We start from the raw sequence: 18,567 nt of genomic DNA, 5'->3' as shown, positions 1-18,567 counted from the left end.
ATTTGTTTTAGCGAATTTCCCATACAGGGAATAAGCTATTACTCTTGGTCTCATGGTAAGACCTAGACCCGGGACCGATTTACTTTTTCATTTTGAGGTCCCCAGAGGCCAAAAACACCCCCGCTCAAATTCATTTAATAACTCAAGCAAAAATGATCCGATTTTGATGAAATTTGGTACGAAAGTGTTAACATACATTTATTTGTACGAGTTCACGAACCAGCATGATCGGACTAAGGGAACAGGGGTTCATGGGGGGTTTAATAAGGTAAAAATTGTTTTATAAAGGTAAATTTTTCCCATTTTCAACCCTAAAACACAAAATTTCACAATATCTTTCCAAACCATTTTGTAGGAGGTTAAAAAAATAATTTTGTATATTGAAGCATTATTGTATGCCTAACGGTTATGGAGATAATTTAAAAAATTGTAAATTAAAAATTCCCATGTTATTCTTATGGAGAAAAAAACTTTTGTAGTTTGCTTGTTTATGGATATATTTTTATCATATTATTATATTCATATTATGTTTTGGCAATTTTGTTTATTTTATTCTAAGCTATCAACATTTCAATAAAAAATAAAACACACCTCAATACCTTCCCTTTTGCATTAAACCTAAGTACTTATTAAAATTAATGTTATTTAAATATGATATAAATCTGACAATTTTAAGGGAATATTTTAGTAGAAATCTAACACGGTAAATGGAAATTCGCTGCTAGTCTGCAGGTTTGCTGCGGCGGGGGTATTTTATATTTTTTTAGAAGTGTTTCTTCTGTTGTTTTCAGAATGTTGACTAAGTGAATTCGTACAGAATAAGTTAGAGTAGACAATGATAGTTCCAGTTTCAGATACTGTTACCAGCTACGTTTCCTGTATGATATATTTCCCTAAATCTATCTTTTATCTAGAGGACGTTTTATTTTTAAATTGATTATTGAAATACTTGATTATTTAAATACTACGGATCAAATCAAATCAAATCAAACTTTATTGTCAGAAAACGTTTATACATAGCATAGATACAAAACAGGTGACATTGTCAAATTATAATAAATACATAGTTGGTAATTTTACATTCTATAGTTAAAAATTAAATAAAAATAAAAATACTGACTTTGATTTAAAAATAGTTTACAACAAATAGGTACTCATTAATATGGTACCTAGTAGTTTTTTTCTATTAAAAACTTTGATAGATTCTTTTTAAATGACATTGTATTGGCTACATTTTTTAAACCTAGTGATAACTTATTGTACAGCTTTTTTCCCATGTATGTTGGTGTCTTTTCAATGAGACGCAGACGATGGATCGGTAATTGAAATGATTTTTAAACCTTGTGTTGTATCTGTGGTCAAAATTATCATTTAATAAATTTTCATAGTTTGTTTGTACCATTACTAAGGTTTTGAATATGTATAAATTTGGAGCAGTTAAGATGTTTAATTCCCTGAACAGCGATTTACAAGATTTCCTCAAATATGAGAATGTCATTATTCTTAAAAACCTTTTCTGTACTTTAAAAACTTTAACTAAATCACATGATGATCCCCAGAACTCAATCCCATAGTTAATAATTGAAAAAAAAGAAAGCATAGTAGAAATCAGTTCTAGTTTTAAGGTCAATATAATTACTTAGTGTAGTGTTATCGCAAGTTAAATTAAAATATAGTTCAATAAGACAAATACTTTATTAGGTAGTTTTTACAATAAAATCAAGATCCAGAATGTTTACCAACAAAAACTAAACAAATAATATTCTAACACCATATGTTAATAAACACATATGAATAACAACACATCTCCCCTTTAAAGATCGAACCTCCGGGTAGGTTTGAATTGTCTTGTTGATCTTCTTAGATTCGCTAAAGGTTTTGTCTGCGATTTCCTTGCAGGATGATCGAAAGGTTCTGATCTTCTGAGGTGTTCTGAAGGACTGGTCTGCAGTGCTGGTTGAGAGTGGTCTGAAGGCATAGTAGAGCTAAATCTTTGCAGTGATCTTCTGTTCCTCCGCAAACAACCATCTTGCGTTTGAATTATATAGGATCGAGGTGCAGGATGTTTGTTTAATATAGTTCCTTCTTGATTCCTGTCCTTTATATGGACTTGAGCTCCATCAGGTAGAGTAGGCAATTCTTTGACTCCATGTCTTTTGTCAAAATAAATCTTTTGACGATCAATTCTTGCTTCTTCCTTTTCCCTTAACTTTTCAGCGTCTACCAGATAGGGTCTTAGTTGATCAGACATTATTGGAACATAAGTGCGGATCCTTCTCCCGAAAAGTAATTCCGCTGGACTTTTCCCATTTTCTAGAGGGGTTGCTCTTAACATAAGTAGCATTTTGTAGGGATCATCACTTTTTTCTAAGTGGTACTTAAAGTTTTTTACTTGCGCTTCGATGAAGCCGTTGCTTTGTGGAAATTTTGGGCTTGATGTAATCAATTTAAATCCATAATCACGACCAAGTTGTTTGAATTGACAGCAGTCAAATTGAGAACCACAGTCCGCTCTCACTGTCTCAGGTACACCATGACGTGCGAAGATGGACTTTGTATATGTTACTATAGTGCCCATTTTTAAGTCATTTAGTCTAGCAATTTCCATAAACCTAGAATAATAGTCTGAGATTAAGAGATACCAGTGACCTTTGCACTTCAGCAAATCGGCACCCACTATTTGCCAAGGTCTGTCCGGATAAGGGGTTGGTATCAGCGGCTCTGCTCTCGTAGCGCGATTTTCTGCACATATCTTGCAATTTTCTATTAGTTCTTTGATTTGTTGAGAAAGACGAGGCCACCACACAGTCAATTTTGCAAAAGATCTACACTTTGTTATGCCTTGATGTCCTTCATGAATACTTCTTAGTACATTATCTCTTAGAGAATTTGGTATTATAATACGACTTCCAAAGAGAAGTATACCATTTTGCTCACTTATATCTTCTCTATGATACCAGTAGGGCAATACATCCTCTGGAATCTTAGATTTTTCTGGCCAACCTTTCACACAATACTGTGACACATGCTTTAGAGTTTCATCTTTCATAGTTTCTTGATTTATTTCTCGCAACTTTTCATCCGAAACAGATGGTAGGGTAGTGTCAATATTTTGTATATAAGCAAGGATTTCCTCTGTAAGTTCCCATTCCTCTTCAGAGTTCTCTGTGTCTCGAGACAGTGCATCAGCCAAAATCAACTGTTTACCGGGCGTGTAGGTAATATCATATGTATATCTCATCAGTCGGAGTCGTATTCTCTGAAGCCTGGGAGTAATATTGTCCAAGTCCTTTATCTTGAATATGGAGAGCAAGGGCTTATGGTCTGTCTCAATATGCAAATGCAGCCCTAAAATGAGGTGTTCAAATCGTTCACACCCCCATGCAATCGCTAGAGCTTCTTTTTCTATTTGAGCCCAATTACGTTCGGCTGATGTCAAACTTCTCGAAGCATAGGCCACAGGACGTTTAGTTCCATCTTCTTGAAGCTGAAGTAGTGCAACTCCAATACCGTATGACGAGGAATCCGCTGAGAGGAAGGTTTCTTTAGAAATGCTGTATAAAGCGAGACACGGTTCGGACATCAATGACAGTTTAATCTTTCCCAAAGCTTCGTCTTGATCAGGCCCCCAAACAAATTCTGTATTTCTTTGCAGTAAAGCATGTAGTGGATGAACTATGGTCGACAAATTATGAATAAACTTGGCTACGTAATTGACAACACCTAGAATTCTCCTTAGTTCTTTAACATTAGTTGGCGTCTTGAGTTTTTGGATAGCCTCAACACGAGAGGGATCTGGCTTAATACCATTTTTAGTTACAAGATGACCTAGTAAACTGATGCTTTCATGCCGGAACACACATTTTGATCTATTAAGTGTCCAGCCCTTTTCCTGGAGCCTACACAAAACACTATGCAAATTTTTGTCGTGTTCTTCCATATCTTTCCCGTATATAGTTATGTCATCGAAATGGCAAACAACACCTTGAAGCCCTTCAAGTGATTCAGACATTTGACGCTGGAATACTTCTGAACCAGTGGAAATCCCGAAAGGAAGTCGTAAAAATCTGAACCTTCCAAAAGGTGTGATGAAAGTAGTCAAATATGAAGCTTCTTCTGTTATGGGTATTTGCCAATAACCCGAGTTAGCATCTAGTTTCGAGAACACCTTAGCACCATCTAATTGTCCCAGAGTGTAGTCTACAGAAGGCACAGGATATAGTTCTCGTTTAACACTCTCATTAAGTTTAGTAAAATCCACGCAGAGTCTTATTGAATTGTCCTTTTTAGGGACAATGACAAGAGGTGAACACCAGTCAGTCGGAATGTCTACTCTCACGATAACACCTTTATCCAACATTGCATCCAGTTCTTTTTTTACAGCATCTTTATAGGGTAGGGGAACACGCCTTGGAACTTTGAGAGAGTACGGTTCAGCGTTTGGCTTTAATTTTATATTATAATGAGCTTTTGTATCACCAAGACCGCTGAAAAGTTCAGGGTATGATGTAAAGGGATCAAATGAACCAGTTGAGTTGACTCGAAACATCCTTTTAACTAGACCCAATTTTTCACTAACTTCGTTGCTCAAAAGGGTTCTATCAGCACCAGATATTACATAAAACTGAGACTTACAATATTGATTCTTGTACTGGATTGTACCCTCGAATACGCCTAAGATATTAAGGACAGATCCGTTAGGCCCAATTAAAACTTTGTTACTTGAATTTAGTGGGTACATAAAAAATTTCAACTTATAAAGTGATTGGGGCAAAACACAAACGTCAGCTCCAGTGTCTATCTTAGCTTGAATACATACTCCATTTAGTTTAACTTCAGCTGACCATTTTGCTTTAGGATTCTTTTGAGGATTAATAGACCCCACAAATTTGTCATTCTTAATAACTTCATCTTGAAGAGGATTTGAATTTATTTCCTTGACATTTTTGAACTGGCAACATTTAGCAAAATGGCCCTTCCTGTTACAGTTTCGACAGAAAATATTCCGGGCAGGACATTTTGGTCGTTCATGTTGAGCGTTACCACACCACTGGCATTGATTGTAGTATTTGTTACTGGACGAATTGGAATCAACTGGAGGTTTCTGAGCAAATTTAGTGCCCCAAGTCCTTGAAGTGACTTTATCTGCAGTTAGTGCATGTTCAGAAGACATGGACCTCATTAATGATTGTTGCATTTTAACCGATTCGGCTTGCTTAACATTTGAGACAGCAGAATTAAGTGTTAGATCTGCATTCATTTGTAGTTTTTCAGATAAACTTTTGTCTCTAATCGCTACAACAAGTTGATCTCGTATAGCCTCATCTTTATAAGAAGCAGGAAAATCGCATCTAGAAGCCATCTCATGAAGATCATGAATCAAACTTTCAACACGCTCTTCCTCATGTTGAACCCTAGTATGAAACATGTACCTCTCATAGATTACATTCTTAGAAGGAGCAAAATATGTATCAAATTTTGTTAAAACAGTCTTGAAACTTTTACTTTCCTCAGATGTCAAATTAAATGATTCAAATATGCTTTCGGCCTTTTCGCCCATCATATATAGTAAGGTGTTTACCTGATATGGTTCTTCTTCATTGGTGAGCCCAGATACCGCATGAAAGCGCAAGAAACGGGTTTTCCATTTAGACCAGTTTTCTCCTTTAACCCTTTGAGTGCCAACGTCCGGGGAACCGGACGTTTTTAAAACGAGCCAAAAGTGCCAACGTCCGGCCGACCGGACGTTTTTAGAACGAGCCAAAAGTGCCAACGTCCGGCTGACCGGACGTTTCGTAATGATCGAACAGCTGTCATAACAACCGAATAAATACTCGGATTCTTTTAACCCATATATTAACATTGAGTCGAAAGTTGCTAGATGCGATACATCGATTTTCGTTTGTCGAAATATCAAAAATTCGATTTTTACGAAATTTTAACCTAAAAATCGCCAGATCGCGCTCGGCATTTTTAGCGCGACCTTCGGGAAAAATCATCGGCATTTTTTGAGCGTTACTTTTATTTCTCGCCTGGCACTCTAAGGGTTAAAATCAAAATGTTCTGGGGAAGGAACACTAAAACCTTTCATCTTTATGTACTGTATTGCTAAAACAATAAAAAACCCGCTGCCACCATGTAGTGTTATCGCAAGTTAAATTAAAATATAGTTCAATAAGACAAATACTTTATTAGGTAGTTTTTACAATAAAATCAAGATCCAGAATGTTTACCAACAAAAACTAAACAAATAATATTCTAACACCATATGTTAATAAACACATATGAATAACAACACACTTAGTACTAGCATTTGATAACAGGCTGAATTTAATTTACTATATTATCAATACAATTACTCCAAGAAAAAATAATATCCAGTTCCAAACCAAGGAAATTTGCGCTGCCACTGAGTGGTATCAACTGGTCCTGAAAGATACCTTTTAACTGTAACCTTCTTTTGACTGTGTGGTACGAAAATTTAATAGTTGGGTTTTATCTTGATTAAGTTTTAGTCCATTAACTTTAAACCAGCTTGCCAATTCATAGAAAGTTTGATTAATTTTATGCTCCAATTCAAAATGGGACCTAGCTTTGATAATTGTTGTTGTATCATCTGCATATAAAATTATTTTTGTTGAAACATTCCTAGGTAAATCATTTATATTTAGTAAAAAGAGCAAAGGTCCTAAGATAGACCCTTGTGGGACACCCATTTTAATGTTCTCCCAAGGAGACTTTGATTCCTACTAAATAATTTTTCATAATTACAGTTCTTTGGAACCGGTTTTCTAGGTACTGTACCTACGATTTAATCCATGTAATTGATTGCTTTGAAAATTTGTACACATCAAGCTTTTTTAAAGTATGATGTGGTTAACACAATCAAAGGCCTTGGAAAGGTCACAGAAGACCCCATGGTACTCTGTGACCCATCCAGAGCCCAAGATACTTCGTTAACAAGTTTGCTTAGAGCCCCTACTGTACTATGACTTTTTCTAAATCCAAATTGCTCAGCGACCAGAATTGAGTGTGCGTCTAAAAATGAAAAAAATTGATTTAGTGGTATCTTTTCCAAAATTTCGGAAAAAGAAGGAAGAACTAAAATAGGACGATAATTATTATGATTTTCTTTTTGTCCTTTCTTAAAAAGAGGTTTTACTTCTGTGTGCTTTAAATTTTCAGGAAAAACAGAAATTTTAAAAGATTGATTTATTAAAACCGATACCTATAGGAACGGCAATAGAATGCATTACTTTTTTCATAATATAAACGGATATCCTCCATATCTAATGTTTACCTTGTTATTTATGTTCCAGATGGTTGGCCTAGGAGGCCTGTTGTTGATCTCTGGTTTCATGGGGTTCAATGCTGGAGCTCTCGGCCATATTAATGGACGAGGAAAAGCTTTGGGAAAAATTGTCCAAAACACAGGTACTGTAAAGCATACTCAGTGTTTCGTTTAAAGAAATTAGATCAATTTTGGAACATTTGTAATGAAGTTAAACTTTTAATTATAGCAGCAATAAGAAGTGAAAAGTGTATAAAGTGTGTAAGACTTTTCTTAGAAACTTATCTTTAAAGAAAATTCCAACAACCCAAAAAAGATTACCACGTGAAAGAGAGATCGCGGACGCAATTCCACCTTGAATCAACACCCTATTAAAAAAAGAAAAGGAAACAATGAAATGGGAATGTTTGTAATGTTCCCAGATGAGATGGGTTATATCCCTTTAGAAAAAGACTGCTAAATAATAAACAATTAAACTGTTGGATCTTCTGATTGTAAAGCCAGGTAGTTTCTTGTTACAAATAAACTGTATGTGTCTCTTTGTTAGCCAGTGCTGGGAGGCAGTGGGGCAGCCGTCACAGTGCTTGTGTTGTGCAGACTTGGACTTGTTGGGGAGAAGAAGTGGGCGTTCGCTATTACACTCAACGGTGTCATTGCTGGGATAGTGAGTATTTCAGTTTTGCCTTTACTGTAAATACTTTGATAACCAGCAGTGTTATTCTTACGTTTTTTAAATATGTAATTACATTTACCATGTTAGGTTAATTAATAAATTTCCTCCATAACCGAGTGTCTATAGTGCTCCCCTTCAAATCTAACGATTGCTGGTACAATTAATCCCATGCGATATCGTTACCAGACCCAGACAATGCTATTTGTCATTGGGCCAGTTAAATGATGTTGCTTTCTAACAATAAGTTAGATCAGGGTCTGGACCTTTCCCTGACAGAACACATACGCTACTGCCATAGATAAACATCAAAATAGGTAAACCGTCAATTTTACTGCCATAGATAAACAACAAAATAGGTAAACCGTAAATTTGTTCCCTACTCTGACATTAGTAATGTTTGTTTCTAGGTAGCTGTGTGTGGTGCTGTGGACCAGTATTCTCCTTTCATGGCTCTTGTTGTTGGTGCAGGAGGTTGTCTGGCATTCCTCTTAGTGCGACATATTGTCCTTAAACTCCAAGGTTATTTTCTATGATTAAAGTTAAAGTTACAAGTATATCAATTATTGTAAAAATCATATAAATATTTTAGTACTCATTTGGCTGAAGAACACTACACAAAGTGAACTAACTAAACAATACAAAAATAAGAACACGGTAGTTGAGTTTGATAAATTCCTCTTCCTAAAACAACTTGCAAAATTTTTTTTCCTTCAAAAAGTATTTAATATTTAGTTAAATCAATTTTAATAGGTATATAACAAATATGTAGGCTACTCATCTTGCTTAGAATATACTTACATAAACAATATGGAAGAATCAAACTTGTTATTATGAAGATATGGCCTTGAAGTATGGTGACTTAAAAAGAACTTGGGAAGTCAAAATTTACAATAAAACTTAAAGTTAAAATAACAGAAATGGTGAGTTGTAAGAAGACGTAATCCCTTACCTATATAAACACATTTAAATAAATTCCTTTTAGCGAATTTCCTTATAGAGAAGTAGCTTTTACCATAGGTGGCACAGTAAGACCTAGGCCCGGGGCCAATATTCTTTTTGTAGACACTATTGTCCATATGTAGGCAACTCAACATTTTGCGGTAGTAAGTGAGAAATATATCTATGAATTTGACCCTGAGTTTTAAAACAGTAAGGCTCATTTCCTGGAACCTCTTTTAGTGTAACGGAAAGGGGCGCAAAAGCCATTGCACTGTTGTATTACCTTACGTTTTTTATGAAGTTAGAATCATGTAAAAACATTTCTTTTAGTTTGTCAATACACGGAACATACACCACTTTTGGGATGACAGTCGTATATCTCCAGATGAATACAGAGAACATAAACAGCTTATGGGATGACAGTCTAGTCCTAAAAAGGTCAGCAACTTATGCATTGACAGGCAACAATGAGTGTGAAGTGCCAACTTTAATTCCAAAAGAAACACATCAGCCTGTAACATCCAGTTATGCTTAATTGGTTGTGGCATGGTAATGAGTCGATTGTGGCAACATGCGTTGAAATGTCCATTTGTGGCCTCCTCTGCGAAGTGAAATGCCCCACAATGCATGCACGTGCCATTTTGAGGACTTATATTGTGAGAAACAACACTCAACTCATTTTCCAGCGTTCTTCTGAAGGTTGTTTTGAAGGCAGGTTTTGAAGGTTGTCTAAACCAGCTTGTGCATTTCTTTCATAGTTAGGCCTTACATGACGTTCTCTTTCAGCATTTCTTGTGTCGGTTGAATTCCTGGATACTCTTCCACGTCTTGAAGGTCTTCCTCTACCTACCCTGTCTAGTTACTTCACTCATTATAAAAACGGAAAAAAAAATTCCTGAATACTCTTCCCCGTCCTGCAGGTCTTCCGATACCCTGTATAGTTACTTAACTCATTATAAAAACGGAAAACAAAAAATTATACAAATACATTTAGTTTTGAAACATAATTTGACAACATTGACTTTCGGAATAAATGTAAACATTGCAAATATATAAGAAACAGCTGATTAGAATGCAGACTCTTTTCAGTCCCCATGCTTTTCTTATGGTGGATATTCAACGTTATATCTCGTTTCCTGGTAACTTTAAGGGAATTCTGCAATTTTTTCCGAGTCCCTGGGGTCAAGACCTTTAATTTAAGACCTCTCCCACTTTTCTGCGACTTATCAGACGCCCACAATTTTCTGGTAAAAAATTTGTCTTACAGAATTATATACAAGGATATATATGTCCATGAAAGCGATAACTTGAGTAATTTTTTTTTATGTGAGTGTTTTTGTGCGGTAATTGGTTACGGACGAAATGGAATAAATTAAAAATTTGAAATTCCCATGTTATTCTTAGGGAGAATTTAGTAAACTATGTTGTAGTTTGCTTGTTCATGGATATATTTCGATAAAACTTGGCAAATTTACTAATTTTATACTAAGCTACTCGTATTTCACTAAAAACACACTTTATTACCCTCCCTGTAGCAGCAAACATAGGTATTTGTTAAACCTAATGTTATTTATATAGATTTAATTTAAAATCAAATCAGGCAAATGGAAATTCCCTTAGTCTGCAGGTTTGCTGCAGCAGGGATATTTTTATTTCAAAAGTAGGAAATGTATTTAAATAGATGGGGTGCAAAGTGCTTTTGGTAAACTCACTTGTGTTACTAATGTGTATATCGACAAGAGCAATAATTATAGTTTACATTACATAGTGGATGACCCCTTGGATGCAGTTGGTGTACATTTTGGAGGAGGATTTTTTGGACTAATTGCTGGACCGATGTTTATTCCAAATGGAGTCATTTTTGGGCTGAATGACGCATCCTTGAAGGTAATTTTGAGAGATTGAAATACTGCACTTATTTGCAATATTATTAACCTGTTCCCAGTTTTATTTTCATCACTTACATAATCACAGATTTAAAAATATAAATTACGATTACATACCCATACTAATTTAACTCTCTGATAGTTTTTAGTGACAAGACCTCTGGGATCCTCAATAAGCTTTGTGTTTTGTTTCCAGTATCTCTTGTGGTTGTATTGGAGACGTGATTTTGTTTAATAATGAATGAAAACAGTCTGGTTTCAGCACACGAAGCAGTACAAACATTCTCTATTTAACACCTGGGGGATTTGTTCTAAGCATAATCATACAGCAGTTATTATATTAATGTATCTGCAATCCTAAAGGGGCGTATCCAGAGCCCCACTCTGTTTAGGGGTTTGAACCCCCTTGACCTTAAACTAATTTTTACGATAATTTTTTTCTTACAATTGAAATATTTGATTTATACTAGCCTAGCCACCATACCCGTGCTTCGCAACGGGAAGATAACATTTAAGAGAATAATTATTATTCCATAGGTCTGCTGTATGTAGATAAACTTTTGGTAATCCACTAAAAGTATTAACTTAAAATATTAACTGGCTACTTTTGTTTCCCAGACATTTTTTTTTGGGAAATAAACCATACAAATTCAATAGGTTTTTATAAACATTTTGGAAAGAAGAAGGTCAATAAGTCAATGAATTACGCACTTAACAAAATAAAACTCCTTATTCACACACTATCAAAAATCTGTATATTTATGGTACATAAACTGATACTTTTCGTCAAAATTGTTGGCGGCTGGGATGTTGTATAACGACAGGAGAGAGCTCAAATTAAAGGTCTCTATCCCGTGACGGCGGGAAAAACAATGGAATTCTCAAAATTTTAACTGAAATTTAGATATAACGTCAAATGCTTCCCATAAGCGTAGCATTGGAAGCCATATACAGCTGATTTTTTTTACAATAGAGTCATGCTATATTTCCAAGCCAGTATTACTCAATGTGGATAATAAAACACTGTTCATTTTGTATCAGTACTTATTTACTTCCCAAAAGTTTCATTACAATCGGATGGTCGTTTAGTAACGCCTGTAACGCATAAAGGACGAACGGTGGATTTCATAAACAACGACCAAAGCAAAGAGACTTTTTAGACAAAGATATAGTGTACAGGCATATCAATTTTGACAAATAAATAATTTAATTCTTAGTTTGTTTGAATATGAAAATAAATTGTTTTACATTTTGAGCTTTTTAGGGACTTATGTCCCTACATGCCCACATAACTGATACAACATAAACATAACTACTAACTAACATAACTACTAGATAAACATAACTGTAAACAATCCTACTTTGACAGTTATAATTTTGTATCACAGCTGCTTGGTTGAAAAAAGCAACTGTTGTCATAAATTTAGACAATTAATAGTGCTGCACCCTGTTGGTACATTTTGTAACCTTTTAATGCTATCGATCATCATAGAATTAAATTGTTTAGTCAAAACAGCTGTTAAGATTCTTTAATTCCATTTAAATATGAGTACTCATAAGGTTAACATGGGAAACTCTACAGCCACTGGGGCGGAGCCCTTTTGACGGATCTGCACCAAACTTTACACAAACCATCCTTGAATAATGCTTAATAATGCCTAAAAGTTTCATTACAATCTGTCGAACGGTTTCAGAGTCCATAAAGTCCAAATATAGATATCTCTAAATAGCCTAAAACGCAAGTTTACAGGTCTAATTTTCAAACATTTTCCTCGGTTCCCTGGGGGGTATTCAAGACCTTCGGGTGTAACACCACCCTCTTGGGTCATCCCAGTTACGCCTATGCTCAAACACATGGAAAATTTGCCTCAAACTTTGTAAAATAAAAACATGACATTGGGCAGTTTAAATTGAAGTTATCTTTAGATCACATGACCTCAATTAATTGTGAATGCAAATGTTATGAAGTATATTGAAGGCAACAAGAAATTTTTGAATCAAACCCTTTTCTCCAATCCCAGTTACTGGAAAATATTATGATATCTCTCAAATTAGAATTTTCATCTGTTACAGCAACTGGTGGTTAACTTGGCAGGAGGTGGTGCTATTGTGTTGTGGTCAGCCTGCTGCAGTGTTGTATTGTTTGGATCACTGTGGATATCTGGCCAACTTAGAGTTTCTGAGGAACAAGAGATTAGAGGTAAGTTTTAAAATACAACTTGGTGGTGCGGAAGTGAACATAAGTGTTCAATCAAGGCCTATTAACAAAACCTATATGTATCATGTATAAATCACCTACATTTTTTTAACAAGTTTGCGAACCAGCATGATCATACTGTGGGGAATGGGTTATGGTGTAAAATTTGTTTTTCCCATTTTTGACCACCAAAACATAAAACATAACAATTTTATAAACTACTTAGTAGAGCTAAAAAAAAACAAGTAATTTAGTATACTTAAGTGTTATAGTAGGCCTAATGGTTACAGAGAAAGTTCCAAAAAACTGTACATTTAAAATTACAATATTATTCTTATGGAGAACTAGCAGAGTACCCGTTCTTCGTACGGCGTTGGAGTACAAGTATAAAATTCTTATTGCAGTTATACTTGGCTTTGCGTTTGCAATGGGAGAGGACATGGTTTAAGAAAAGTATAGCACATCTACTATAGCCATATAATCCATAATGTTCTACCACTGCAACTAAACAATAGATAAAGTAAAGTTCTCAATTGGGGACCGCGTCTCGTTGTCCCTCCGTCTCGTTGTCCCTCCGTCTACTTGTACCTCGAGGCCTAGGGACAACTAGTCGTAGGTACAACTAGACGTAGGTACAAGTAGACGGTGGCTCACCCGACTAGTTGTACCTGCAGATTTTTAGGAGGTACAACTAGACGTAGGTACAAGTAGACGTAGGTACAACTAGACGTGTATCCCACCGACAAGTAGTATCACCTAGCTTGTACGGATGCGACCAGTTGTCCCTACGACTAGTAGTCCCTACGACTAGTAGTCTCTACGACTAGTGGTCCCTCCGTCTAGTAGTCCCTACGTCTAGTTGTACCTACGCGTATTTTGCGTCCTTATAGTCTAGTTGTATCTATCCTTCAATTCGTTACCCTGTTTAATTGATTACTGCACGAGTACTTTTTAATAATACCCTTAATTAAATCAGGAACTGCAGTGTTCCGAGTCGATTGAGTATGATTGGCAAATATTTTTCACCGCAATACGATGTTTTAGTAGTTTTACAGACGTTAATTGGAGGCTGAAAGCTACGCATTGCTGTCCAGGGTCGAAATGGCAGCTATAGTTGTGACTAGCTGTGTGCCCGTTCTACGCACGGGGATCTTAAAGTAGTCAGTTGAAACCTTCTTATATTAAGATTAAGAACAGCAATTAGTTTGCATATTTGCAGATATGCTGGCAAAACTATTATATATAAACCTTCGCAAATACAGTATCTGACAGTTCAAGCCAAAATAAATGCTTCGCAATTAAATGTCACCCGGATCGTGTTGGTCCATATGTCCAATGATTAAACTAAATACCCCCGCCGCAGCAAACCTGCAGACTAAGCGAATTTCCATTTGACTGATTGCATTTACACTGAAATGTCTACTTAAAAATATAACATTTATTCCCGATTTAAATAGAATTAGTTTAACAAGTACTTAGGTTTGCTGCATCAGGGAGGGTAAAATTTTTTTTGTAAAATGTTAATAGTTAGTAAGAAATAAAAACATTTTCCAAATTTGATCAAAATATGTTCATAAACAAGCAAACTACAACAGTTTACTTATTCTCCATAAGAATAACATGGGAATTTTAAATTTACAATTTTTTGGAATTTTCTCTGTAACCGTTAGGCGCACAATATCGCTTCAATATACTAAATTATTTGTTTTTTTAAGCTCTACAAAATGGTTTGGAAATAAATTGCAAAATTTTAAGTTTTTTGGGTCAAAAATGGGAAAAACCTATTTTTACCCCATAAAACCCCCCGTAAACACCCGTTCCCATGGTCCGATCATGCTGGATCGCGAACTCGTTCGAATAAACGTAGGTTTACACGTTTGTACCAAATTTCATCAAAATCGGATAACTTTTGCTTGAGTTATCGTGCTGACGGACACATATATATATATATAAATATATAAATATATAAATATATATATATATATATATGAATTTGAACGGATGGTGTTTTTGACCTCTAGGGACCTCAAAACGAAAAAAAAAATTGGTCCCGCGTCCAGGTCTTACCATGAGTACTACGGTAATAGCTTATTCCCTATATGGGAAATTCGCTAAAAATGTTTTATAGATCCATGAAGCGTAGCCCTAAAGTAGGCCTATAAATTGAAAGTTACTTTCCACATCGGACGTATTTAAAGTACTACCTCAACCTCACCATTTAACACTTTATTCCGGTTGACATTTTCAGTATCAAAGGTGCTCTTGTCCATTCCGTGAAACACTGAGAAATAAGGACATTAATGCGTTACCAACATACAACAAAACAACACAATACAACAATCCAACAAAGGCCACGAACTATTGATACATAAACAATATAAAGGCGTAAACAATTCATGATGGTTTGCCCAACAAATGTTTTACTCAAATAGGTTATCATTTTCTTAGCATACCGGGTAAGCTAAGATTTGGAATCCAGACAGAAAAAGCAAAACTTATACAGAGTTAAGACATTACTTAAATTAAATACGGACGGCTCTCATAAATAAGGTGCAACACCAACGATATCAAATTTGTAAACTACCGGTTCTAAGGAAAAGAACCAGTACCTACGTAAGAACCTACCTAAGAACTATAGTAAATCGGACCAATTAAATACATTAATATCTAGTCCCGAGGTTATTGATCTCTTGCTTTTGGATTTTCTCGTAAAAAGTTATAGCGTAAACTTATCGGTGTCAGTTTGAAAAAAAGCAACCTTACCCAAACAACTTTTTGTTATAAAATAGATTACGCATTCTCTAAACAATGATTAGTATATCTATCTATTATATATCTATTAACATTAGAAGGAAATGTGACGAAAATTACACAATGTTGGGGTTTTGGTCATTTGTAATTTTATTTTTTAAGTAGGTACGCCATGTATTTTATGGAAAAGTACCGGTATCAAGGATCGTCGTCAAAAAGGTTGTTATGAATAAATATGTAGGCTTACGTACCCAAGATATGAACTATGGGCCTATTGGCTGTATGGTCCAGCGATTGCATCACACGGTGAGTAGAAACAGAAAGTGACACATTGGAAAAACGAGTTTAGCACTTCCTCTGTTAAACCTCTGTTACAATCACCCACTGCAGTTGTGATTTTTTACTTTGCACTTTACACAACCGCCATTGAAGCGCCGTCAATGAGTGGAAACCTTTTTTGTAAGCTATTGGCGACGATCATTTCAGTGTCACAGCCCTATACAACACTGATTCAAGGTCTTCTTCTTTCTGGTTGTCAAAACTCAAGAAACATTTTATACTCAAAGAATTTCTGGTTCCGATTTGGACGATGTCTAGTTATTTAATTTCATTTACGGTTACACTATTAGACTATATTATTGCACTTGCGATTAATTAAATCCGTTATATAAGAAAAACGTTTTTAATCTCACTTGGTTGGGATTTGCTTTCAAAACGTGATTCGAAATAGTTGCGGTATTTGTAAACAACATTTGTAAACATGTCATTGACAGCTAGAAAAAATAATCTTGATCCGAACAGCTGTTCGTTATTTCATAGACGATTATCTGATAAAAATTGAACGAAAATTTGACAAAAATCGCACAAAACTGCATTTTTGAACGTCCGTAATTTTATTTACAAAGTAGTGAGGCTATATTTAAATCACTAAAGACACTCTCGCCAATCCAGTGAATACATTAAAATGACTTGGATCTTGTTATGTACTCTGGTTTTCACGGAGAAGATTGCGTAAAATGCCATCTTGAGTGTTACAGACAAAGGGACAGACAGACAGACAGACAGACAGACAGACAGACAGAAATTGAGACAAGACTCGTTTCTGCTTCTTTAATGTATAAAACGTAAAAATAACCTAAAAGTATATAATTCTGAGCAATGTACAGACAAAACTCTAATTTTATTTATATAGATTAAAATTTTCCAGCCCTAGTACCGAAAATCGCTTATTTAATTAAAACATTTATATATATCATTAAATATACAAGCAGTATATCCCTAATGAATTGCAATAGACCGCTGCCCAGCAATTATGTATTACTATTTTTGCTGATTCCTTTAAATATTTTTTCACATAACCTTAAAGTATTTGTATTGATTAGTGTGCATATCCTATAGTTTACAATGGATTTCCCAGTGATCAATGAACAATGAAGTGTACAATGAAGTTGAGGTCCAGCGGTTGAAAACTCGACAAAAACTATGCAATGTACTACACATACTTCTCCATTTAACATACACTGTAAATAATAAATGTGATTGGAATATGTTCCATTTGTTTTGATTTTATTTTCATAATTAGTTGTTATTTCGTCACCAGCATAGCAACCCGTTAAACCCATGTTAGTTTTAAACATTTGTAATTGAGTGAAAATTTAAAAACGTACGTTTTCATGTCCCTGGCCTTTTACTTCGTAGTTATTGGATTTGTAATTTATTATTATGTGTTTTAATATTTTTTGGGACGGGGGCAACATGTTACACACATTTATTTGGTTTTAAATAGGTTCTAGGTATTTTTTTCGTATTTTTAAAGTCTCGAAATTCACGACCATGACATGTCCCTAGGGTACATTTTCCAACTTTCACGCTGTTTTTAGACTAATTATTCATGCCGAAATATATAAAGCCATATTTTTATGTCATCAATGGATATTAAATTTACATAAAAGGAGCATATTATAATTTTATTGTCATTGCAAACTGACTACCATGACAAAATAAGTCTGTCCCTCGATTTGGCGTCACGACCATTTGGGAAAAATTTTCAACTTTGGAGCACGACAGTGGCAAGCCTGGCGTCGATGGAGTCAGTTGGTTTTAGAGACTAGTTCGGGGTGTACGTCAGGATTGTAGTGCCGGTCGTTTCGAGTTGAAAGGATGAATAGCAAGATTAATAAAGGAAAGATTGTGTTTTTTGTAATTTTGGTGTGTCCATGACCGTACGTAGTCATTCGATGAAGTAGACATGGTGTTAATTTTTGTTTATTAGATATTTCAATTGCTAGATTAACCTAGAAGTCCACTTTGTATCCTCGAACATGACGTACAAGGCTACCACCAGAACAGAGCCAAATAACACGTAATTTCACGACCAAAGTTTCACGACCATCGCGGGTTTTTTCACGACCAATCCAGCCTTATGGATTATAGTGTGTTTGGTCGTGACAATAACTTTAATATAATTGTAAATTGAACAGTTTAGTTCAATTGAAACACATATTTTTATTATAACTAACAGTATAATTGATAGATTGTTTAGAAAGATTTAGATTATTCCAGACAATTCACGACCGTAACGCTTGTCCCTGACCATCACGTTTATGATTTCTATCATAAAAATTTCAAAAATTAAAATATCGTCATATTACAATGTTGTATACACAAAAGAAGCACACCTCTATACAAACATAACGATTTTTCGGATCTCAGGTAAGTTTTTTCGGAGTTATACAAACTTAAAAAGATTTTATTGGCTTGTTTTCAATTTTTTGAGTTTTTTTTATTTTTTTCTAGAAAGACCAAATATACCAAAAGCTCAGGGACCTTT

The 18,567-nt window shown here is 35.0% G+C and overlaps 2 protein-coding genes across 2 annotated transcripts in view; one reads left to right on the top strand and one right to left on the bottom strand.

The window, feature by feature from the left end:
- LOC129001541 (putative ammonium transporter 1) overlaps positions 1 to 18,567 on the top strand; it is a 49,032-nt gene that overhangs the window by 14,079 nt on the left and 16,386 nt on the right. The window contains exons 6-10 of the mRNA XM_054428907.1: positions 7,320 to 7,434; positions 7,843 to 7,955; positions 8,372 to 8,483; positions 10,672 to 10,790; positions 12,863 to 12,989. Coding sequence (XP_054284882.1) covers positions 7,320 to 7,434; positions 7,843 to 7,955; positions 8,372 to 8,483; positions 10,672 to 10,790; positions 12,863 to 12,989 — 586 coding nt within the window. The remainder of the gene's footprint in view (positions 1 to 7,319; positions 7,435 to 7,842; positions 7,956 to 8,371; positions 8,484 to 10,671; positions 10,791 to 12,862; positions 12,990 to 18,567) is intronic.
- The window catches only part of LOC129001622 (josephin-like protein), an 85,105-nt gene continuing 78,345 nt past the window's right edge, over positions 11,808 to 18,567 (bottom strand). Inside the window, exon 6 of the mRNA XM_054429099.1 lies at positions 11,808 to 12,968. The gene's annotated coding sequence lies outside the window, so the exon portion shown is untranslated. The remainder of the gene's footprint in view (positions 12,969 to 18,567) is intronic.

Source organism: Macrosteles quadrilineatus, unplaced genomic scaffold (genome assembly GCF_028750875.1).
Source record: "Macrosteles quadrilineatus isolate MER2022 unplaced genomic scaffold, UCM_ALF_1.0 Scaffold_1__1_contigs__length_201487025, whole genome shotgun sequence".
Taxonomy (NCBI): domain Eukaryota; kingdom Metazoa; phylum Arthropoda; class Insecta; order Hemiptera; family Cicadellidae; genus Macrosteles; species Macrosteles quadrilineatus.
This window is presented reverse-complemented; position numbering and strand designations above follow the sequence as displayed.